The sequence below is a fragment of the Ambystoma mexicanum genome, chromosome 2p (assembly GCF_040938575.1).
Source record: "Ambystoma mexicanum isolate Mex_15411 chromosome 2p, UKY_AmexF1_1, whole genome shotgun sequence".
Taxonomy (NCBI): Eukaryota; Metazoa; Chordata; class Amphibia; order Caudata; family Ambystomatidae; genus Ambystoma; species Ambystoma mexicanum.
In genome coordinates, this window is record NC_090923.1 from 1,172,852,286 (window position 1) to 1,172,870,396 (window position 18,111).

The following is an 18,111-nucleotide window of genomic DNA, read 5'->3' on the forward strand; positions in this document are numbered from 1 at the left end:
CTGTCGAATTTGTACATTTATGAAAAAATTTAAAATATATGGCATGGTGTTTAAATTCATGCCCTTAGTAAAAACGAACTATTTTCACAATGGTTAAACTCACTGTGGGGTGATGGACCTTCCTACTACGTGGGAATATATATTGTCAATACACCAGTCCTAGGGCAAATGTCACTACTAGTGTCCTCACAACCCTCTTAGAAGAGTTTAAACTAAATAACAGCTCTTACAATTGGATCGAATTCCTTAAAAAATCAACTTTATTATCCAATTCAAAAACACAAATGTTACACAAACCTAATACACACCATACTTCACAAAATTGCAAATATTAAACTCATATAACAACTTTAAACATCAATTGATAACAAAAACGAAATTCCTATAAACATTGATACACAAATGATGTACTTTTCCCCCATTTGATTTGCAAGTCAATATGAGCTGGTTCTACACAGTCTCGTTCACATCGACTCTTAAGTCACACTATGTTTCTTGTAGCCCAACGTATACGTTTGTCCTGTGTGGCTTGAATTTGCCAGACATTCATCAGAGGCAAACCCATGTGTATCTCAAATTTAAATTTGTGTGTAATCCTGAAGATCCCTACGGGAGAAAAGACACAATACATTTTAAGTAACTGGTCTTTTAATTCGACCTACGCTCCACCCCCTACCCGAGGGGAATCAGGTTAGATATACATTTCTCTACCTGAGTGGTATGGCTGTATATGCCACTTCTTTTGTGTTGCTTTTGCTGACCTTTCTATGTCAGGATGGATATCGGCATTTCCTGTTAGGCCTCACGAGAGGGATAAAAACATCACCCACTTACTCTACAATAGTTTATAATGTTTGTTTGTAACCACTCTTATTCCTGGCATTTGTCCCTTGTCCGACTTAAATCCACTTATGATTGCACTCTTTAGGAAATATTGAAATATCGCTTTCTATAACGCATCTATTATACTTAGCCAGCAACATTATCGGGAACGCTCGTCTCTTGTGTTATTTTCCAAGTGTACAGGATTAATCTTCGGATAGGCCAATGTTTATTTGGTGGTGGGGGGGGGTGGTGGCAACAATCCTCCCATCCCGCACTCTCCTGTGATTCCATAGTAAATAATTAACCATTTCCGCACTGACTAAACACCCAGGAGTTGCATCACATTTTCCAGACAAGACTCGCAATACACATGATCTATTCTGTTTGCACACAGACTCTGTTATTAGTTAGACAGTATGAGATTATCAAGTCAGTACTTATCGGTTTGTATTATGAACATTTCTGACATTATACTTAGGTTGGAACCCCACTGGTAACTACGCATGAAAAGAAGCTGAAAGTGGTCTATACTCACCATCCTAGCCTTGACATTTTCAGGTAGGGCCGTGTTGGACCAACTCACTGAGGTGCTGCTTGATTTCCTAGACGGAGCAAGCAAGTCACCCAAATCTGGGCATATGCACTCGCACTTAGGGAGAAAAACTGAAATCAACATGTATTGGCAAAGCCAACAGTTTGGGCTTTTGAGTGGGCATGGCATAGGCATTTGCCCGGCATTATCTGGTCAAAAGATGGCAACAGCTGGAAAATTGTATATGGTCATTGCCTGGCAAATGCCTGTCTAATACCTATACAGAAGCCAAATTGTTTAAATCAACTAGGTGAAGACACACATTGTTGAGATTTATATTACAACAGGAGCTCATTTGCAGAGGTAATTAAGCCATTGAACACTCAGAAAAATGCTTAGATATGACACTGGCAGACTCTATAGAGCACACAGTTTGGTGTTCTTTGTGATGGAGCGTGCTCAGAGTTCTGAAGAGGGTATATTTCGGTGGAGAGAGGAAGGTAATTGGTGGGAATGCCACAGGGAATAACATGGAAATGGGTAGGTACATTACCAAACACGCCCATAGGCGATGGGATGTGTGTACCTCCTCGTATCCCATCCCATCTGTGTTCTAGTGCAAGAGTTCTGGCTTACATTTAATAGCCAACACTAACAAAAGGATGGATGTAAGGCTCTGGATCAATCATAAACAATGGCATTGCGCTGATCATCCTTCCATACCATTATTTGCTAATCAGCCTTACCCCTGCCCAAACTGCTGGATCACAAGGCCTAAAGATGCCAGCAGTGGCTTGTGTTCCATGCATAGAGGACATGGCCAGGACATTCGGTTTGACCTGTACGTTTTGGCGACGGAACCAAATCTCGTTTGCTAATGGCTTTTTCCCATCTGTAATAACACAGACATACTAAATAATTATGGCATGAAAGGCTGCCCAAAATGTTTAATACAAAGCCTTGCATCTATCCCTTTGATTTTACTGCACACTCCTCTCCAGAATTAAACTTTTCTAACTACCAACCATCAGGTTTCGCTTACCTTGAAGTGGTTAATGCAGCAGCACATATACTTTTAATGTAATTTGTCACAGCCCTCAGTCGGTTGATGCACATGCTGCATAACTCTGTATTAGACCTGGGGGAGTCAGAGATTTTATGGGAAAGGCCGAGTCTGGGGGGTGGGGGGGGGGTCTTGCCTGGCTTTTGGGGCCCAACACAAGCCAAGCCTGGGAAATGGGTATGCAAAACGGGAGGGGGGATGGGGAAGGGCTTTTTTTCGGGGTCAAAGAAAGGGGTTGTGGGGAAGGAACTGGATTGGAGCAACAAAAGAGGCTAAAGAGGTTTGGAGGCACCAAAAGGGACTGGGGTGAGAAAGGGGGCTAAAGTGATGAAGACCAGGGGATGAACGTGCTGGGGGCAACACAATTGGCTAAAGGGACCTGGGGGCAACAAGAGGCAGAAGGGGGCAAGAACAGGTACTAGGGGCAACAAAAAAGGGCTAAAGGTGACTGGTGGGCAACAATTGGCTAAAGGGGTTGGGACTACAAAAGGGGCATGAACAGGCTCTAAAGAGTGAGTGGGCAACAGAAGGGTCTGGAGGGAACAAAATGAGGCTAAAGGGGGCAAGAACAAGGATTCAAGGGGACAAGAACGTGGGCTATGGGGAACAAAAGGAGCTAAACGGGACGGGGCCAAGAAAAGGGGCAAAACAGGCCTGTGGGCAGCTACATGGGTTAAGGGGCAACATAAGGGGCTAAATGGGACTGGGGGCAAGGAAAGGGGCGAAATGGGCCTGGGGCAGCTAAAAGAGTTAAGGGTCCAGAAAAGGGGCTAAATGGGACAGGGGGTCAAGAACAGGGGCAAAAAGCCAAAAAACGGGCCTTGGGCAGCTACAAGGGTTAAGGGGCAACAAAAGGATCCAAATGGGATGTGGGACTGTGGGTAGCAAGAAAAGGTGTAAAAAGGGCCTGGGCAGCTAAAGGGGTTGGGCAACAAAAGGGGGATAAAGGGTAGTGGGATGAGAAACAAAGGGACTCTTTTTTTTTTTTTTTTTTATTTTTTTTTTTTTATTTTTTTATTTTTTTTTTTGAAGTTGCTGCTGCCTCAGAGCACCACCAGGAAGTGTTCCAATCGTGCCTAGAGCGGGATAAAAAAAAGACATGCTCCTGGTGTGCTGGCAGCACGTCTGCCTGACTTCGTGTCCTGCTGCCTGACTTCCTGTCCTGCCCCAGCCAATCAATGAGTGGCTTGGGAGGGACATGCAGTCAGGTGGCTGGGACTGGAAGACAGACAAACTTGGCTCCCTTAAGTGCTGTCGGTAAATTTACAGGAGCCTGTGGTTTTTATTTTTTTTTATTTTTAAACTTGGAAGTGGGCGAGCACCCGGTGGAGCTTGTGGCCACCTCCTGCTTTGGGCAGGTACTGAGGGGAGTGGGGGGTCAAGCCAGAGCCTTAGGTGGGGCTTGGGCTGGCCCATCTGTACTCTGTATGCAAGCAACATCAGCTGTTATTTATTGTTTGATACAGTAAACCATCTTATTAAGCCTGATGTGAATAACATTTACATCCCCACAAAAATAAGCATACATTAAATTACAGAAATAAACCTGTGATTTTTAGGTTTGAGAAAATGGTTACCTTTAACTGAGATTTTGGAAATGTAAGTAAGTTGAACAGTGCAGGTAAACAAAGCAACACATGATCTTGCTAGATAGTTGTAGGCAGCGTGCTTGAGCAAGTGTGCTACTTCACTTATAGGTGAGAATGGTCCTCCACCTCTCCGTTCATTTGTGCTTTCATGGCTGTGGCACACAAAACCTAGTCCAGGGCAAGCAAGCAAACGCTTGCTGGGCCTCTTGCATTGTGACCATTCAAGTGCTAATGGCTCTGAAGTTGATGCTGCACGTGTAGACAGAATTGCCTGCCATTATGTGATCACCTCTGTTTGCAGACTGTCATGCTATCACTCTAACTCTGCATGGTCCCTTTTGCCTCCATGCTCCCTTCGTTCATTGTTTGAGCCAGGCATTGCAATTTTGCATTGGGCTTATAGTAGCTAGTTTGGGCTCCAACCCTTACTGGAACTAATCGCCACAGACTCTACATGATCTTTGTATGCAGCCAACGTGTGCTCTGAAGCTGTGCTTTTATGTCCCAATTCATCCTTCTTTTGCACTGACATTAATGGTCACAGCGCCTAGCCGTTTGCCCGCAGACCTTCCAAAACCCTAAGCATCTCTGCAACAGAAAATGTGTCTTGGACCAGGGCCGTTCTTCCCCTAGGAATCAGTTGCAGTTGACATTGCCAACGGGGGTCTTTCTTTTGTCTGTTTGCATTTAAGGGGTCCTAGTTTGCCTGAGCGAATGGATTCATATCTGTTCTGATCATTGATGAAACCTCTTTGTTACCGAGCACTAGAACTTCTTTGCACAATAAGTCTTTCGGGTCGTTTTCTCACTAGAAATGTAAATTGCGTGGAAGGGACCACATTGGCTTGTACTTCAGTGCAAGACGTCTCTCCGTGTAATCTTGACCTTTTCCATAGCGTAGTAAAGAAAGATGAAATCTCCTTTTGTACTTTACTTTTCCACCCCGTTTGTGGAAAAGTGTAAATACCTCATTCAGTTGGCCATTGCAGGAGGTATTTAAAATGGATTCCCATAGAATCTGCTTGATTTTGCCAGGTATTGATTCTGCTCCCCAACTCTGCCTGACAAATTGTCGCAAATCCTGTGGATCTGTAAAAATTGCAGTAAGTGTACCACCGCTTTTATGACAATTTTTACCAATGCAGCTGTTAGAAGCTCGTCCGGCTCCCCCACCACCCCTCGGACACAAATAATACACAGGAGACCCGAAGTAGAGAGAAATGGCATGTAATGCAAACAGAACAGCATGTGGGAGGGCTGCTCACTACTCTACCCCACCCGTCCAGGCGTGGCTTATCCATATATAGAAATGGGATGGCTAAAACCATTCTGAACCCATAAAACAGCACCAATAATAATAAACGGGTCCTTGGGAGAGCAAAAGGAGGAAGGAGTGTTGCTGCAGTCGCAAAATGCTTTCTCTGCCATATCTGCTCGGCAGCCTCTGGCTTTGGGGATCCGATCGAGTTCTAGCAGTGTCGTCAGCTGTGCACCTTCTCAGGAGGGGGCCATAAGCTGGCCTGGGCTGCCTGAGGCGTAACATGCATTCCACATCGCTGCAACCTTGCTTGGCACTGGTGTTCAGCTGTAGCCCAGCCTTAACGTACCAGAGTGTCCTCAGAGAAAAACCAAAGGAAAATGCAGTATCAGAGTTGGTAACACCAGGGAACCTGTAAAATGACCAACCCTGCCCATAGGGTTTTATGAGGCCTGTAACCAAAATGTGGCTTGATCACTTTTGCCTTTTCCCACCATTTAACAGAATTTAGGGTGTAAATCATTATGAGCGCTCTGAAGAACTCTTACCTCTCTTCTAGGACATTTAATACTCCAAAATGGCCACCCCATACAAAAGCACTGGAGTGTCTGTGTGGAGCCTGATGATGCCGCGATTGGCTGCAGCCCCTCACAACTAAGCCAATAAGGGAGCCGGCGGGTGAACACCGGCCCCCACCAAAGGTCCACTCCTAAGGCACCTGTCTGTGCCAGTGTGGGCCCTGGCAGGGCTCGGAGGGCCACCAACCCCTCGGCCGCAATATCACCTACTGCCTTCCCCCTCTTACCATAATGGAACTGTTTGCCAGCTTGCAGCCTGCCACTCCACAAATTTGTTCCTCACTGGAAGCTTTTTCTTCCGGACTACCTGTGAGTTATACTCTGAACTACCTGATTCTGATCCACTTACTCACAAATGTTGCACCTCGAGCCTTAAGTCCACCTCTGCTGTTTCTTCCAATGCCTCACCCCCCAACTTCCCTCCTTACTGCATTTTGTGGGTTTTTTCAATATTTCGAATCTAAGTGTGTTTTTCCAACTCTACACCCCCATTTGTGCATCTATTTGCTCTTTCTCAGCTACTAGGTCGTCTGATGAGTTCGTGCCCATGCAGTGCAGCCTCTTGTTCTATCCTCCATCCTTATCTCTCTGCCACCCTTATGGAACTCTATTGTAACTGCTATACTATTACCTATCCCCTTCTCTCACGAAGTCTGGAAGGAAAAGGTTTTAAAAATATTTCTTGACCACTAACCATGGCCTACCCATCGCAGACACTAACGTCGGTGCAACTTCCAGACTTACTGTAACTGATATCCTCTTTTCTGTCCCCTCACCAGATGTTGGACTCCTCATCTTATCTCTTCTCTCTACTGTCTTAACCTCACCGATTAATGGTGGCACTAGATGGGAAGTTCTCTTGGCGGGCTTCTCATCATCCAGATGTATCATTGTCTATCGCAACAGCACTATCATGGCTCGTGGTCCTCAACCCAACCCCCTCCTCTTTGACCAACGCTTGCCATCTCTCATCAACTTCCTTCCTGCTACTCCTCCTTCCTCTCTCTCTCTCTGTCCCTCCTCCACCTCCGACAGGTGTACCAAGCCCCTGAACCCCTCATAGGAAAACCTTTAAAGGCAGAGACCTGCTTCACCTAGCCACGATAAATGCCCCCTCCACTGACATCTGCCTCCTCCTCCTCCTCCTCCGCCGCGAAGACCTTGACCTCGGCATCCTCGCTCTTGCTGAGACTTGGTTCAAGGCCAGCTCAGTCACTGCTTTTGACTCCCTTCTTCCCGATGGATACAAGATCATCCCTAAGCCGTGCCCTAACCGGGATGGCAGTGGGGTTGCCCTGATCTTCCCTGAGTGGGTCCTTTCTTCCCTTATACCCACCCAGCCATACTTCTCCTTTGAGCGCCTGGTCTGCATGCTGGTCATCTCTTACCTCCTCCCCGACCATTCCCATTATCTAGCAACCACCTGGCTCTATCACACTTTTCCTCTCAGAATGGGCTGATTTCTCCTCCTTTCTCCCGACATCTACCTCTAAACTCCTTCTCCTAGGTGACTTCAACATCCACCTTGGCTCCTCAATCACTGCAACCACTTTCCTCTGTGACTTTGCACCTCGCTCTCCCTCTCCATTCTCCCCTCTGGTCTTACCCACTTGGCTGGACACACTCTTGATGCCTTTATCCCCCCTGCCCCTCTCTCGCCACCCCGCTCTCCTGGTCAGACCACTCCCTCCTGTTCTCTCACCTGAGCCCTCTCGGCCCCCTGACCTCCCCTCCCCCAGCTCTGCCACCCTTTCTCGGACATAAACCCTTTGAAATGAGTGTCGGCTGTTGCCTTTGCATCTACCTTCACCCCCCCGCCCCCCCTCTCTCACTGCAGACTCTACCTCTGACTCTGTTCTCAGCAACCTCCATCACTAACGCACATCCTTGCCTCAGTCATGATGATTCGCCTGAAGCATGCCACCAAGCGTAACACTTGGTACGATTCTGATCTAGAAGCCCTGAAGCGCAAGCGCAGGGGCACAGCTGCGCACCGGAAGTGGCAAACCTCAAGCTCATCCTCTGACAAACTGCCCTTTCGCCTTCTCCAAAGGCATTATCGCCTCTCCATTCACTCCAAGAAGAGGGCCCACATCCAGGCTCACGTCTCTGGTGCATCCAACAACACGGCTGAACTTTTTAAAATCTGGGAGAAACTAACCAATCCACATCAGTCTCTGTTAGGCAGAAACCTGTGCAGTTCCCTCTGGGACCACTGCAAAAGATTTAAGTCTACAGGTGTTGGCAGTAAACCCACTTGGTAGCAGTCCGTACCACACAGATTCACTGTGGTAGCTGTGGCTGAGCAGTCAGACTTCCCTCAAGAAGAGTTAGTATATAGAGGATACAGGATAGGTACAGAGGCACAGTAGTATAAGCAAACACTGACCAGAGCTAGGTGTAAAAGTATATACTTATTTATTTTAAAGACACTCATAAATTACACTAGCACAGAAAAAAGGTAAGTAAGTCAAAACACAGTCACTATTAATTATGTTTATATCCCTAGTCATTTGTTGGACAAGTCTAAGTTAACACCACTTATTTCCAAACAGAGGTGAGCGCTTAACGTTAGATGGCACTCCAACAAGTTACTGAAAAGGGAGGGAAAAAGGTAGGAGTAATGCAAACATCAAAGTAAAACACTTTTCACATAAGGTTAGAAAGACAATCAATTGTGGGACAAGGAGAATTGGTTCGGGGCCCGCTTTAGAGGGAGCCAGGCGAAAATATGCCCAAGATCACACAATGTCACAAGTCTTTACAGGTGAGTAGAAAAGGTTTTTCTGAGATTAGAAAAGTTTAGTTAGGGTGTCCCAGGCTTACCCAGGTTCGAGAGCCGAGGGCTAAATCTACCCCGTACAATCGGTGGCAAGGGAAGCCGGGCGGAACACAGTACCTTTTTAAAAGTGGAAAGGATCCTCCAGCGGTGGTAGTTGTTCCTGGTAGTGGTTGTAAGTCGCGGCGTCGTCCAGAGGAAGAGGTGATCCCGACGTGGAGGAAAGCTGCAGATCGTTGCACTACCAAGGAAGAGACCAGCCGTGGAGTTTTCCGGTCACAAAGGAGTTTTCCCCTCTTTCGCGGTTGAGGTAAAAAGTGGTATCCCGGTTGCCGGGGTGCTTGGCACAGGCAAGGCGGCCACAAGATGCTTCGGGACGGCGAAAAGAAGGCAGCAACTGGTAGTGCCCACCAGTTAAGGGAAGGAGACTCTCCGGCGGGAGATCTCCTCTGTCGTCGGAAAAAGTGGTGAGACGGTTCCGCAGGGCTTCACCCGTGGTGTCGTCTTGGCAGGTCGTCTCGGCTTCTCCCTCTTCGGCTTCTTAGGTCCTGTGGCGACTTCTCCAGAACCAGTCCCAAAAGCCCTGCTTTTATGCAGCAAACCCCCATTCATACAGCCTAGCTGTCACTCAAACATGCTAAGTGGTGAGCGGGGGGGGCTCACCACTTGGGCCAATCACACCAGAGTGCGACTTGAGTTGGCAAGGCAACTCAGTCCAGGGTGCCTAAACCCCCTCCCACACCCCCTGTGGTACCCAGACAGAATGGCACCACTTTGGAGGGCTTCTGTGCAGAAGCCCGCCAAAAGTGGAACAAAGGCTCGACTCGGGTTCAGGGTTACTGAAGTGAACCTAGACGCCATTTTGGCGGCGAGTTCTGGCAAAAAATCCCAACCGGTGAGTTTATATTAAATAAATAAACCGGCGGTATCTTTAACATTGCACCAAAAAGTGGTGCATTCAAAACAATGGGAAATCCCATTGGGAAATATTCCGGTGGAATATTTCCGTGGTATCCACTGCCATCAGCCAGAACTCGGCGAGGGGGGACGGGACAGTACCCCCTCGACAACAGACCCAGGGGCAATCTAATTGCCCCACCAATACTTCCACAGTAAGATGGTTTGTACTGGTTAAGTTCCTAAGTTAAGACTAGTAAAGTCAATGGTGACTTTACAGACCCAGGGAGACAGTAGTCAGCCCCAGGGTGTGGAGTCTATGTTTGGGGGTCACTATGACACCCCGGTGTTACTGCACGGAGGGTGCTGTGTAACACACATTCAAAAAACCCAATGATAGCCTATGGGGAAAAAATACCCCATACCCCATAGCCCATAAGCACATAGCAAGTCACAGAAACACTCTCAAGTCATGTCCAAGAGTGAGGGTAAAAGAGTCTCACTCTTGGCAGGAGAAAAAAATAAACCCCAAAAATCCAGCAAAGCTGCTGGGGGACTCACTAGGTTAGGAAATTCAGCCTAAACAGAGAATTCTCCCTAACAGTCTCCACCGCGCCTCTTCCCCCCCTCAGGCCCTCTGCAATGCATTGGCCACCAACTTCACTGCAAAAACTCAGGACATCTTGAACACTCTATCCTTCCCTCTGTCTCCCCCATTCCAATGCCACCCCTGGCCTCCCATCCTACCTCAGCCCTATCACATTGGATGAGGTCTGTAGGGTTGTCCGCTCTATGAAGGTCTCCTCCAAACAGGTCCTCCCCTGTTCTTCCAGAATTATCAAGGACAACATTGGCTCCCCTGCCCCTGCGCTTGCTGATTTCTGCAATCACTCTCTTGATACTCTATTGTGCGCCCCCTCCTAAAAAAGCCGCCTGCCGACCCCCCCTCGTGTCCGGCTAACCACCGCTCCATCTCTATCAATGCCTTCCTTGGGAAACCCCTGAAGAAACTGGTCTTCCCACAACTGACCCAGCATGCTGAGCTGGTTGGTTGCCTACACAACAATCAATCTTGATTCCGATCGTCCAGAGGCACGGAACATGCTCTCCTGAACACCCGGGAAGAATTGCTTGCATTGCTGGACTCTAACTCTCGCGCTTTCTCATTCTACTTGATCGCTCCTGCATTTGATACGGTCAACCACTTGATCCTCATAAAACCTATTCATGATACCCGTGATATCTCAGAGTGGGCGCTGGACTGGATGACCTCCTTCCTCACCGATCGTCCCTCTGAGGTTATCTTGGGCTCTTTCTCCTCTCCCACCTCTTTCTCTACTTGTGGCGTCCCCCAGAGGTCCAACCTCTCACGATTGCTCTTTAACGTCTATCTCGCTCAACTTGCTCACCTCATTTCCACTTTCTCCCCCCATTTCCAGTGTTATACAGATGACACCCAACTCTTCTTCAAACCTCCCTCTGACTCTCTAGCTACTTCTTCTACCATTCCTGACTGCCTATCTGCTATCCAGTCCCGGTGTGCCTCTAATGATCTCTGCCTCAATGCCAGCAAGACTGAGATCCTTACTATAGGGACTCCTGCTCCCTCTTTCCTCCATTCACTCTGGCCACAGGCTCCCCCCTTCTCCTTCATCTGAAGCCATAAACCTTGGAGTCATCTTGGACTCCTCCCTCTCTTTCCTCCCTCACATCGTGGACCTTGCCAAGAAGGACCATTTTCAACTCCACCCCCTCAGAGGCATCCTTCCTTTCCCCAGAAGCTCAATGTCTCTAGAGCCCTGTTACTCTCTAGGCTGTACTACTGCAACAGCCTCTTCCTTAAACTACCCTCTTCCTCTCTCCGCCCCCTCCAGCTTATCCAGAATAGGGATGCAAGATTTATCCTTGGCCTCAAGCCCACGGACCGTATCTCTCCAGCCCTAAAATCTCTCCACTGGCTCCCCGTTGCTGCAAGGATCAAATTCAAATCCCTCCATAAGGCTGTTTGGGCCCGTGGACCACGCTGGCTACAACTTGCTCTCACCAAATACTCTCCTGCAAGATTTCTACGCTTTGCCGGCTCCAACTCTGTGTGTCAAGCGCTTCTCTAAGCAGCAAGCTGGAGGCCAATCTCTTTCCACGGCTGGCTCCCTCCTCTGGAACAACCCCCCCCCCCTCCCCCTCCTGCTCCATCTTGAGACAGATCTCCTCAAATTCTGGAAGCTCCTCCAGACTTTCTTGCCCTCTTCTACCCTCCTGCCCCCTCCCTCTCCCGTGCTAAACCCCACAGTAGCTGAGATTGGTGGCCTGGGCCCCTAAGTGTTTTTCTGAGTCCTGGCCTTCCGCCCAATCATCTTCAGCCTCCTCCCGCTCCCAGCACTTGCCCTTCGGCACCCACTGGCCTCTGCTCCCTCGCAGGACTGCACTTATTTCTTTGGCGGGTGACCACTCTTTGTGATCTCTGCTAATTAACGGATCACTGCAACTTACACCCTGGCACTTCCACAACCGTGGAAATCGCAGGACTTACCCCCTTCCCTTGTCCCTTCTCTCTTTGCACTTGCACGCTCCGACTGCTCACAAGGCGTAGTAGGCCCTTTATCCTGCTCATTATTGTATCCCATTACCTTTGGTCCCATGTTCCCTCCCCTTTGAAACACAATTTATTGATGTATAAGCGCCTTGCAAATTCACATTTAAAAAATAAAAAGTTGTGTATACCTTTCATTTGCAGATTATTTTTCGTAAGCAGTTAATTTGAAATATATGCCAACTATTGACTTTTGGTTACTCCGCTCAGCGTCGGTCTAATTCGTGTGGGAGACGTGCCACCACATTGATGATGCAGTGATTGATCGCCAAGTTATTTTAAGACTCCCACCCACTGCTGACTGTATGTCCTGGCACAGCAGAACTGTGGGTATTCTTTCTCTTTAATACCACCAATATTTAAAATCAATATGATACCGGTTCATCGCGAACCTGCATAGTTGCACCAGTTTGTACAGCATCCCATTTTTATTGACTTTTGTCGTCATCCCACCTTGGCCCCATTACTTAACGCAATGTCCTGCAAGTCAAACTACCTCATGACTTCTTATGCATTTGCGGCTGTAATATATTTTGAAAGTATAGTTAGGCCTACGAGAGACCATTACTACTCAGAAGCCCTGTGGCTGGGATCTGCTACCTGCAGCTCTGCAGATATTTTGGGCTACACTCTCATGATACCTAACCATTACTACTCAGAAGCCCTGTTGCTGGGATCTGCTACCTGCAGCTCTCCAGATATTTTGGACTACACTCTCATGATCCCTAACCATTACTACTCAGAAGCCCTGTTGCTGCGATCTGCTACCTGCAGCTATCCAGATATTTTGGAATACGCTCTCATGATCCCTTACCTTGGCTGATGGCAGTTGTAACCCACAGCAAGTGAGGAGCCAACGGTTGCTGAACCATGCCCTATGATCTTTTTCTATGGCCTGGCCTCTGGTTCTTTTGTCAACTCTCAGTGGCAGATCTAATGCAACACTATTTACTAGCACCTGCCACAAATCCAAACTCATTTTGATTCATGCTCCACCATCACCAACATCACTACCCTAGTCCTAATCCTTGCAAATATAAAGTACAAAGAGGTGGCAATACAGGGGCAAAGCCAGTGCCCTTCACCATAGAGCCAAAGCAGTAGGTAAAACATCCCATTTAGCGCCAAGGTCGTGATAGGGCCAGCCCTTAAATCCGGAGGTAATACACCCAACTCGTGACGAGGCCCTATGCCGTGCTTTGAAGTGTTTGTAGCCACAAACCCTATATAGTGATTTGAACAGACTCTCGGATTGTTGCGAGGATAACATGGATTTAACGTCTCACTCCAAGTTGTTCCCTCTCGCCAAACCTGGGACTAAATTAGGAGGCTCACAGAATTTTAGAAAAGGAGGAGCTGGAAAGGGAAGCATGGACTCCAGTTAAGGTTGTCTGTGTGCCCAGTCACCAATTAAAACATCCTTGGAGGATTGCATGAATGGAATAACATTTTAATAGATTTCATACAAATATTTATAATATGATCAGAAGGAAACGGTTTGAGAGAGGCTTTAATTAGGAGCATTGCGGGTAGCGTGCACGCGTCGGACATGATAATGTTAAAGGACATTTTGTACCGCACACTACCACCACCGAAGTGGTCCCCTGGTGCTCTGGCGGCTCTGAAATGGGAAGGGAGGGGTTGGGGGGGTTAGTGGGAAGGAGATGGAAAAGTGCAAGAGAGCAGGATGGGCCTGGGGTGTTTTTGCGGCCGGTAGCGGTCGTGTACTGTTGTGCGAGTCTGTGCGTTTTTGTTTTGTTGTTGCCATGTAGTGAAGTTTGTGTGGTTTGTTGTGCTGTAGGTTTGTGGTTGTGTTTGGTTTGGAGTTTGATGCAGAGGGGGAAATTGTTAGTGCAGTTAGTTAGTTGGCATCTCTTTGCTGACTTGAGGCGGTGGGTTTCTGTATTCTCCCCAGATGGGTTTCGGTAGCACCCCCATGCATCTGTCATGATCTGAGTCCGTCTAGCCTTCAAGGTCCCTTTTACATCTAGCCCTCTCCTCCCCCAGTCTGCCTCGCAGCGCTACCTATCTTCCCTTCCCACTCATACAGCCATTGCACCTGCCTACGCCTACGTATCCTGACAATTCAGCCACTGTGGTACCTGGTGGGAACTAAGGGGTAAGTGCGTATGTTGGGTGGGGATTAGGTAGGGTTTGTTGATTCCATCTCCGTGGGTGTCGCCAGTTATACACTCTACCCGGTGAGACTCGTCCGGGTGCCGTGTGAGCTTCACAGTGGGTCCTGGGAGCTGTCCAGTCATCCTTTTTCGTTTCTGTTTCCGTTTTCAGTTTGAGTCTGTGGTGTTGAATAGCCAGGTTTTTTAGTAATTTCCTAAATTTTAGGTGATCTTTGGTGTTTATTTCTTTTGGGATGTTGTTCCAGGTTTTTGCAGCTAAGTGGTAGAAGGAGGTGCTTGCAAATGTTTTCTTGAGGTATGGTTTTGGTTCCAAGCGGATTTCGTTGCATGACTTGAGGAATCTAGTAGGCTTGTAGATTGTTATTTTCTTTTGTAGGAATTCTGCTCCTTGTCCGCTGATTGCCCTGTGCATTATGCACATTGCTTTGAAGGTGATGCAATGTTTTATTGGGAGCCAGTGTAGTGTTTTTAGGGCAGGAGTGATGTGTTCTCTTCTTAATAGTTTGAGGAGTAGTCTTGCAGCTGTATTTTGGATGTGTTGTAGTTTCTTCAGGAGGTATTCTGGTATTCCGAGGTAGAGGCTATTTGCATAGTTGACTTTTGACATGATGAGGGCGACGATAGTGAGCGTTTTGTGCGTGAAGTAGAGGAGAGGTAATATTCCTCTTGCCGTGTGGAGGAGGAAAAAACATTTCTTGACAGTTGCATTTATTTGAGGCTCTAAGGTTAGGGAGTTGTCCATCAGGACCCCTAGATTGTTTACTACCTTAGAAGGTGATGGTGCAGGTCCCATTTCAGTTTGCCATGGGATGGCGGTTTTATTTTCTTGATCCATCATGGTTGGTGACTAAATGAAGGGCAATGCTTTGGGCCCACCATTAGATGATAGGCTATGCAAAGCAGGTGACTAACACCGATGCAAGCTGCAAAAGTACTTTAGTAGGAAAGTAATTCTTTCATTTATTGGTACATTATGACTTTGGGCCTCATTGCAAGTTTTTGTTTCTTATGGTTTATTTCAAACGTTTTGCAAGCAAAAAAAATATATAATTAAAACCAATTCGACAACTCTATTACGACAAAGGGAAAAGAAAGGGCCACCATCTTTTACACAACATAGATGCACATCAATGATTACCACATAGAACCACCCTAAAACAAAGCCAATTACTAAAATTCATCACCCAGTAATGCTTTTACAAACTTTACAGTCGCTATAACCAATGAAACTCTTTCCCCCAATTAATAAAACTGCCCACCATTCATCCGACTTTAAAGTGTCTAAGTAAGTTTTAAAATGCCTTGTTCTTTCGCCCATTAGACCAGTACAAAATAGCCATATGTGGGAAAGGGATTTTTCAACCCCCCCCCCCCCCCTTTTTACAAAAGCAGCATTTCCGGTCTCTTGCTCCCGCCTGACTTCAAACGGACGTAACCTCGTTAGTAGGTAGCAGGTTTAGGTAGATTCTCATGAGCTGCCACTTATAGTCACTGTTTGGGAACTTGACTAAATAATTTGGGACTGACCGCCACAAGGTAGGAGTGGTTCCAAGTGATGCAACAATTTTGTATTTGCCAGTCTCAACCAGGGTGGTTAGCCAGTCAAATTCCCATCATTTCTTTTTCATGGTATTTGGCTTATTTTTCAGATTCACCTCCGAAATATTGTCTTACCAACAACTCCTTGCATGTTAACACCCTGTTGTAATGTGAGTCAGTCTTCTTATGGATCACTGGCTAGGAGTGCATGCTGATGGAATGTTGAGGTATGCATGATAGACCGCTATGCATGATAGACCGCTCAAGGGAATGTTGAGTGAGTGTACTATGAATGTCAGATGGGGGCCTGAGGTGGGAGTGAGAGGATGGCCGGTGGGATTGTCTCTTTAATGTCTACCTGATCCTGCTATGTATATACCTGCAAGTAACTGGAGTTGTACATATGCGACTATGTAAAATAAAGCATCCTGGTTTAACCTAGGTGGCTCCACAGCTGGTCTGTGTACTTGGTCAGAGCCCTACCACACATCTTAACACACCCATCGCCTCAATGTCTTGTCACTGCCCTGTGCAATCTCTTTTCTTAGAGTAAGAGATATCTCTGCTGTGTCTTCTGAAATACGTTTCCTAAAGAAAGCCAACTTCTTCCATTGCACAAATGACTGCAGTGAAGTCAAACCTCCACTTTGCTGGCAAAATGTGGTGGATTTACTGCAGGAGGATTTACCGCTTTGGTAAACCTTGCAAATCCCCATGGGTATCATGTGAACTCCAAAAATAGGGATGAACACCCCCATTTATAATCTGGTGGTAGATCTGCTAGCGATAAATATCAGAGTTTGGCCGTACACAGGAATGCCGCCAAACTCGTAATGAGGCCCGTTGTGTTGCTGGTGGGACTTATGGGGCCCACGGGGCAGAATCTTTGTCGGTGCCCGATTCCTTGAAAAGCTGGCAAATGTATTGAGAGTCTGGAGGGAGATTCCGTATGCTCAACATGTTGCCTCTCTCCTCTCCTCAGGCGATGGATTGCGAGGTCGCCCCCCCAGCCGTACCACCTCCTGAAGCAGCCACCAGACCTGCGGAACCGGATGACCAGGCAGCTGCAAATGGCTGGACAGTGGTGCGCAAGAAAAAAAAATAACTGCTCATGAATTTAGATGAAAGCTCGCGTCCTCTTCCGACCCTGCCGAGACACTTGAGGGAGTGCTCAAAAATGTTTTTTTTTGTTTTACATATTTATTCATTTTTTATTTGTTTATTTGTGTGTCTTGGGATTTCTGCGATGCGCATTGGAAGTTGGGCAAACTTCATAAACTGCTTTTATTAAGACTTTAAGTGCTTCCAAGCAAGGCCAGATGACGGGCAGTGCCCTGCTGCACGTCTTGGGAACCAGGCTTCAGAGTGGACCCTAAAAGACTACTTCTCTTTTTTTGAGGATTAAAGAAGTATGTTTTAACTTCGTCTGATGTTTTTGTGTTTGTTCAGCGAATGCTGGAAGTGCACTTCATCACCCTACACGTCTTCATGCCCCCTGACTGGCGACCTTCCAACGAGGTTTGGAGCTCACGTTTGCTCAATGCTGAGGGACGTAACCAAAGATGGCGTTCCCATGCAGAATAGGGTGCCGGAGCCGCGAGACTTCACTGCAGAGTTCCTAACAAATAATGTGTTTTTATTGTGAGATGTAGGACGATTTTCCAAAGATTTACCGACCACAAATATTAATTAAAACATGCCATTGTTGAAGTATTATGTTACAAGGAATGGGCTGGCGTTTGTTATTTCCCACCAATTTAATTACTGTAAATTGAGTCGTTTGATCACTTTTTATAAATTGGGCCAAGTGCAATAGAATTTACAGCTCGATTTATAGCAGTGATTTGGAGGATTATAAATGTGTCAGTGAAGCAGGTGTTTATAATTGTTCACATGCCTATTGCCCACGGATCTTGCCAGTGTCCTTATGCCCAATAACCACAAATATTGCTTGTTCCCAAGTATCCATGAACGCTATTGCTACTTCTACTTTACAGGCGACAGTCCTGCCATTTCCAAATGCTCAGTATCCATCCTGCCAGCTTCAAATGCCCAGGAGCAGTACTGCCTGCTTCCAATGTAGACTCGCAAGTATTGCTGATTTCAAATTATTTGTATGTAGCATGGACGGTAACAGTATTGTCAGCTGCTAATGTCCACTAACCAGGATTGTCTGTTTCACATGCATTGTAAGGATTCTAATCGGTGTCCAAATACACAGTGGAAGCAATGGATGATTCACAGGTGCAATAAAGGTACTGCCAGTGTCAACGTGTCCAGTAACCACGTATGGCCAATTTCACACACCTGGTAACCGTCATGG

General features: G+C 46.9%; 1 protein-coding gene across 4 annotated transcripts in view; it reads left to right on the forward strand.

Annotated features, from left to right (window-relative positions):
• The window catches only part of TSR2 (TSR2 ribosome maturation factor), a 121,631-nt gene extending 104,119 nt beyond the window's left edge, over positions 1-17,512 (forward strand). For 3 of the 4 annotated variants that reach the window (XM_069645322.1, XM_069645323.1, XM_069645320.1), the window contains one exon: positions 16,771-17,512. In XM_069645322.1, the coding sequence (XP_069501423.1) occupies positions 16,771-16,893 (123 nt within the window). In that variant the 3' untranslated portion in view covers positions 16,894-17,512. The remainder of the gene's footprint in view (positions 1-16,770) is intronic. The other variant, XM_069645319.1, reaches the window with a different exon arrangement.
• Positions 17,513-18,111: the final 599 nt, after the last annotated feature.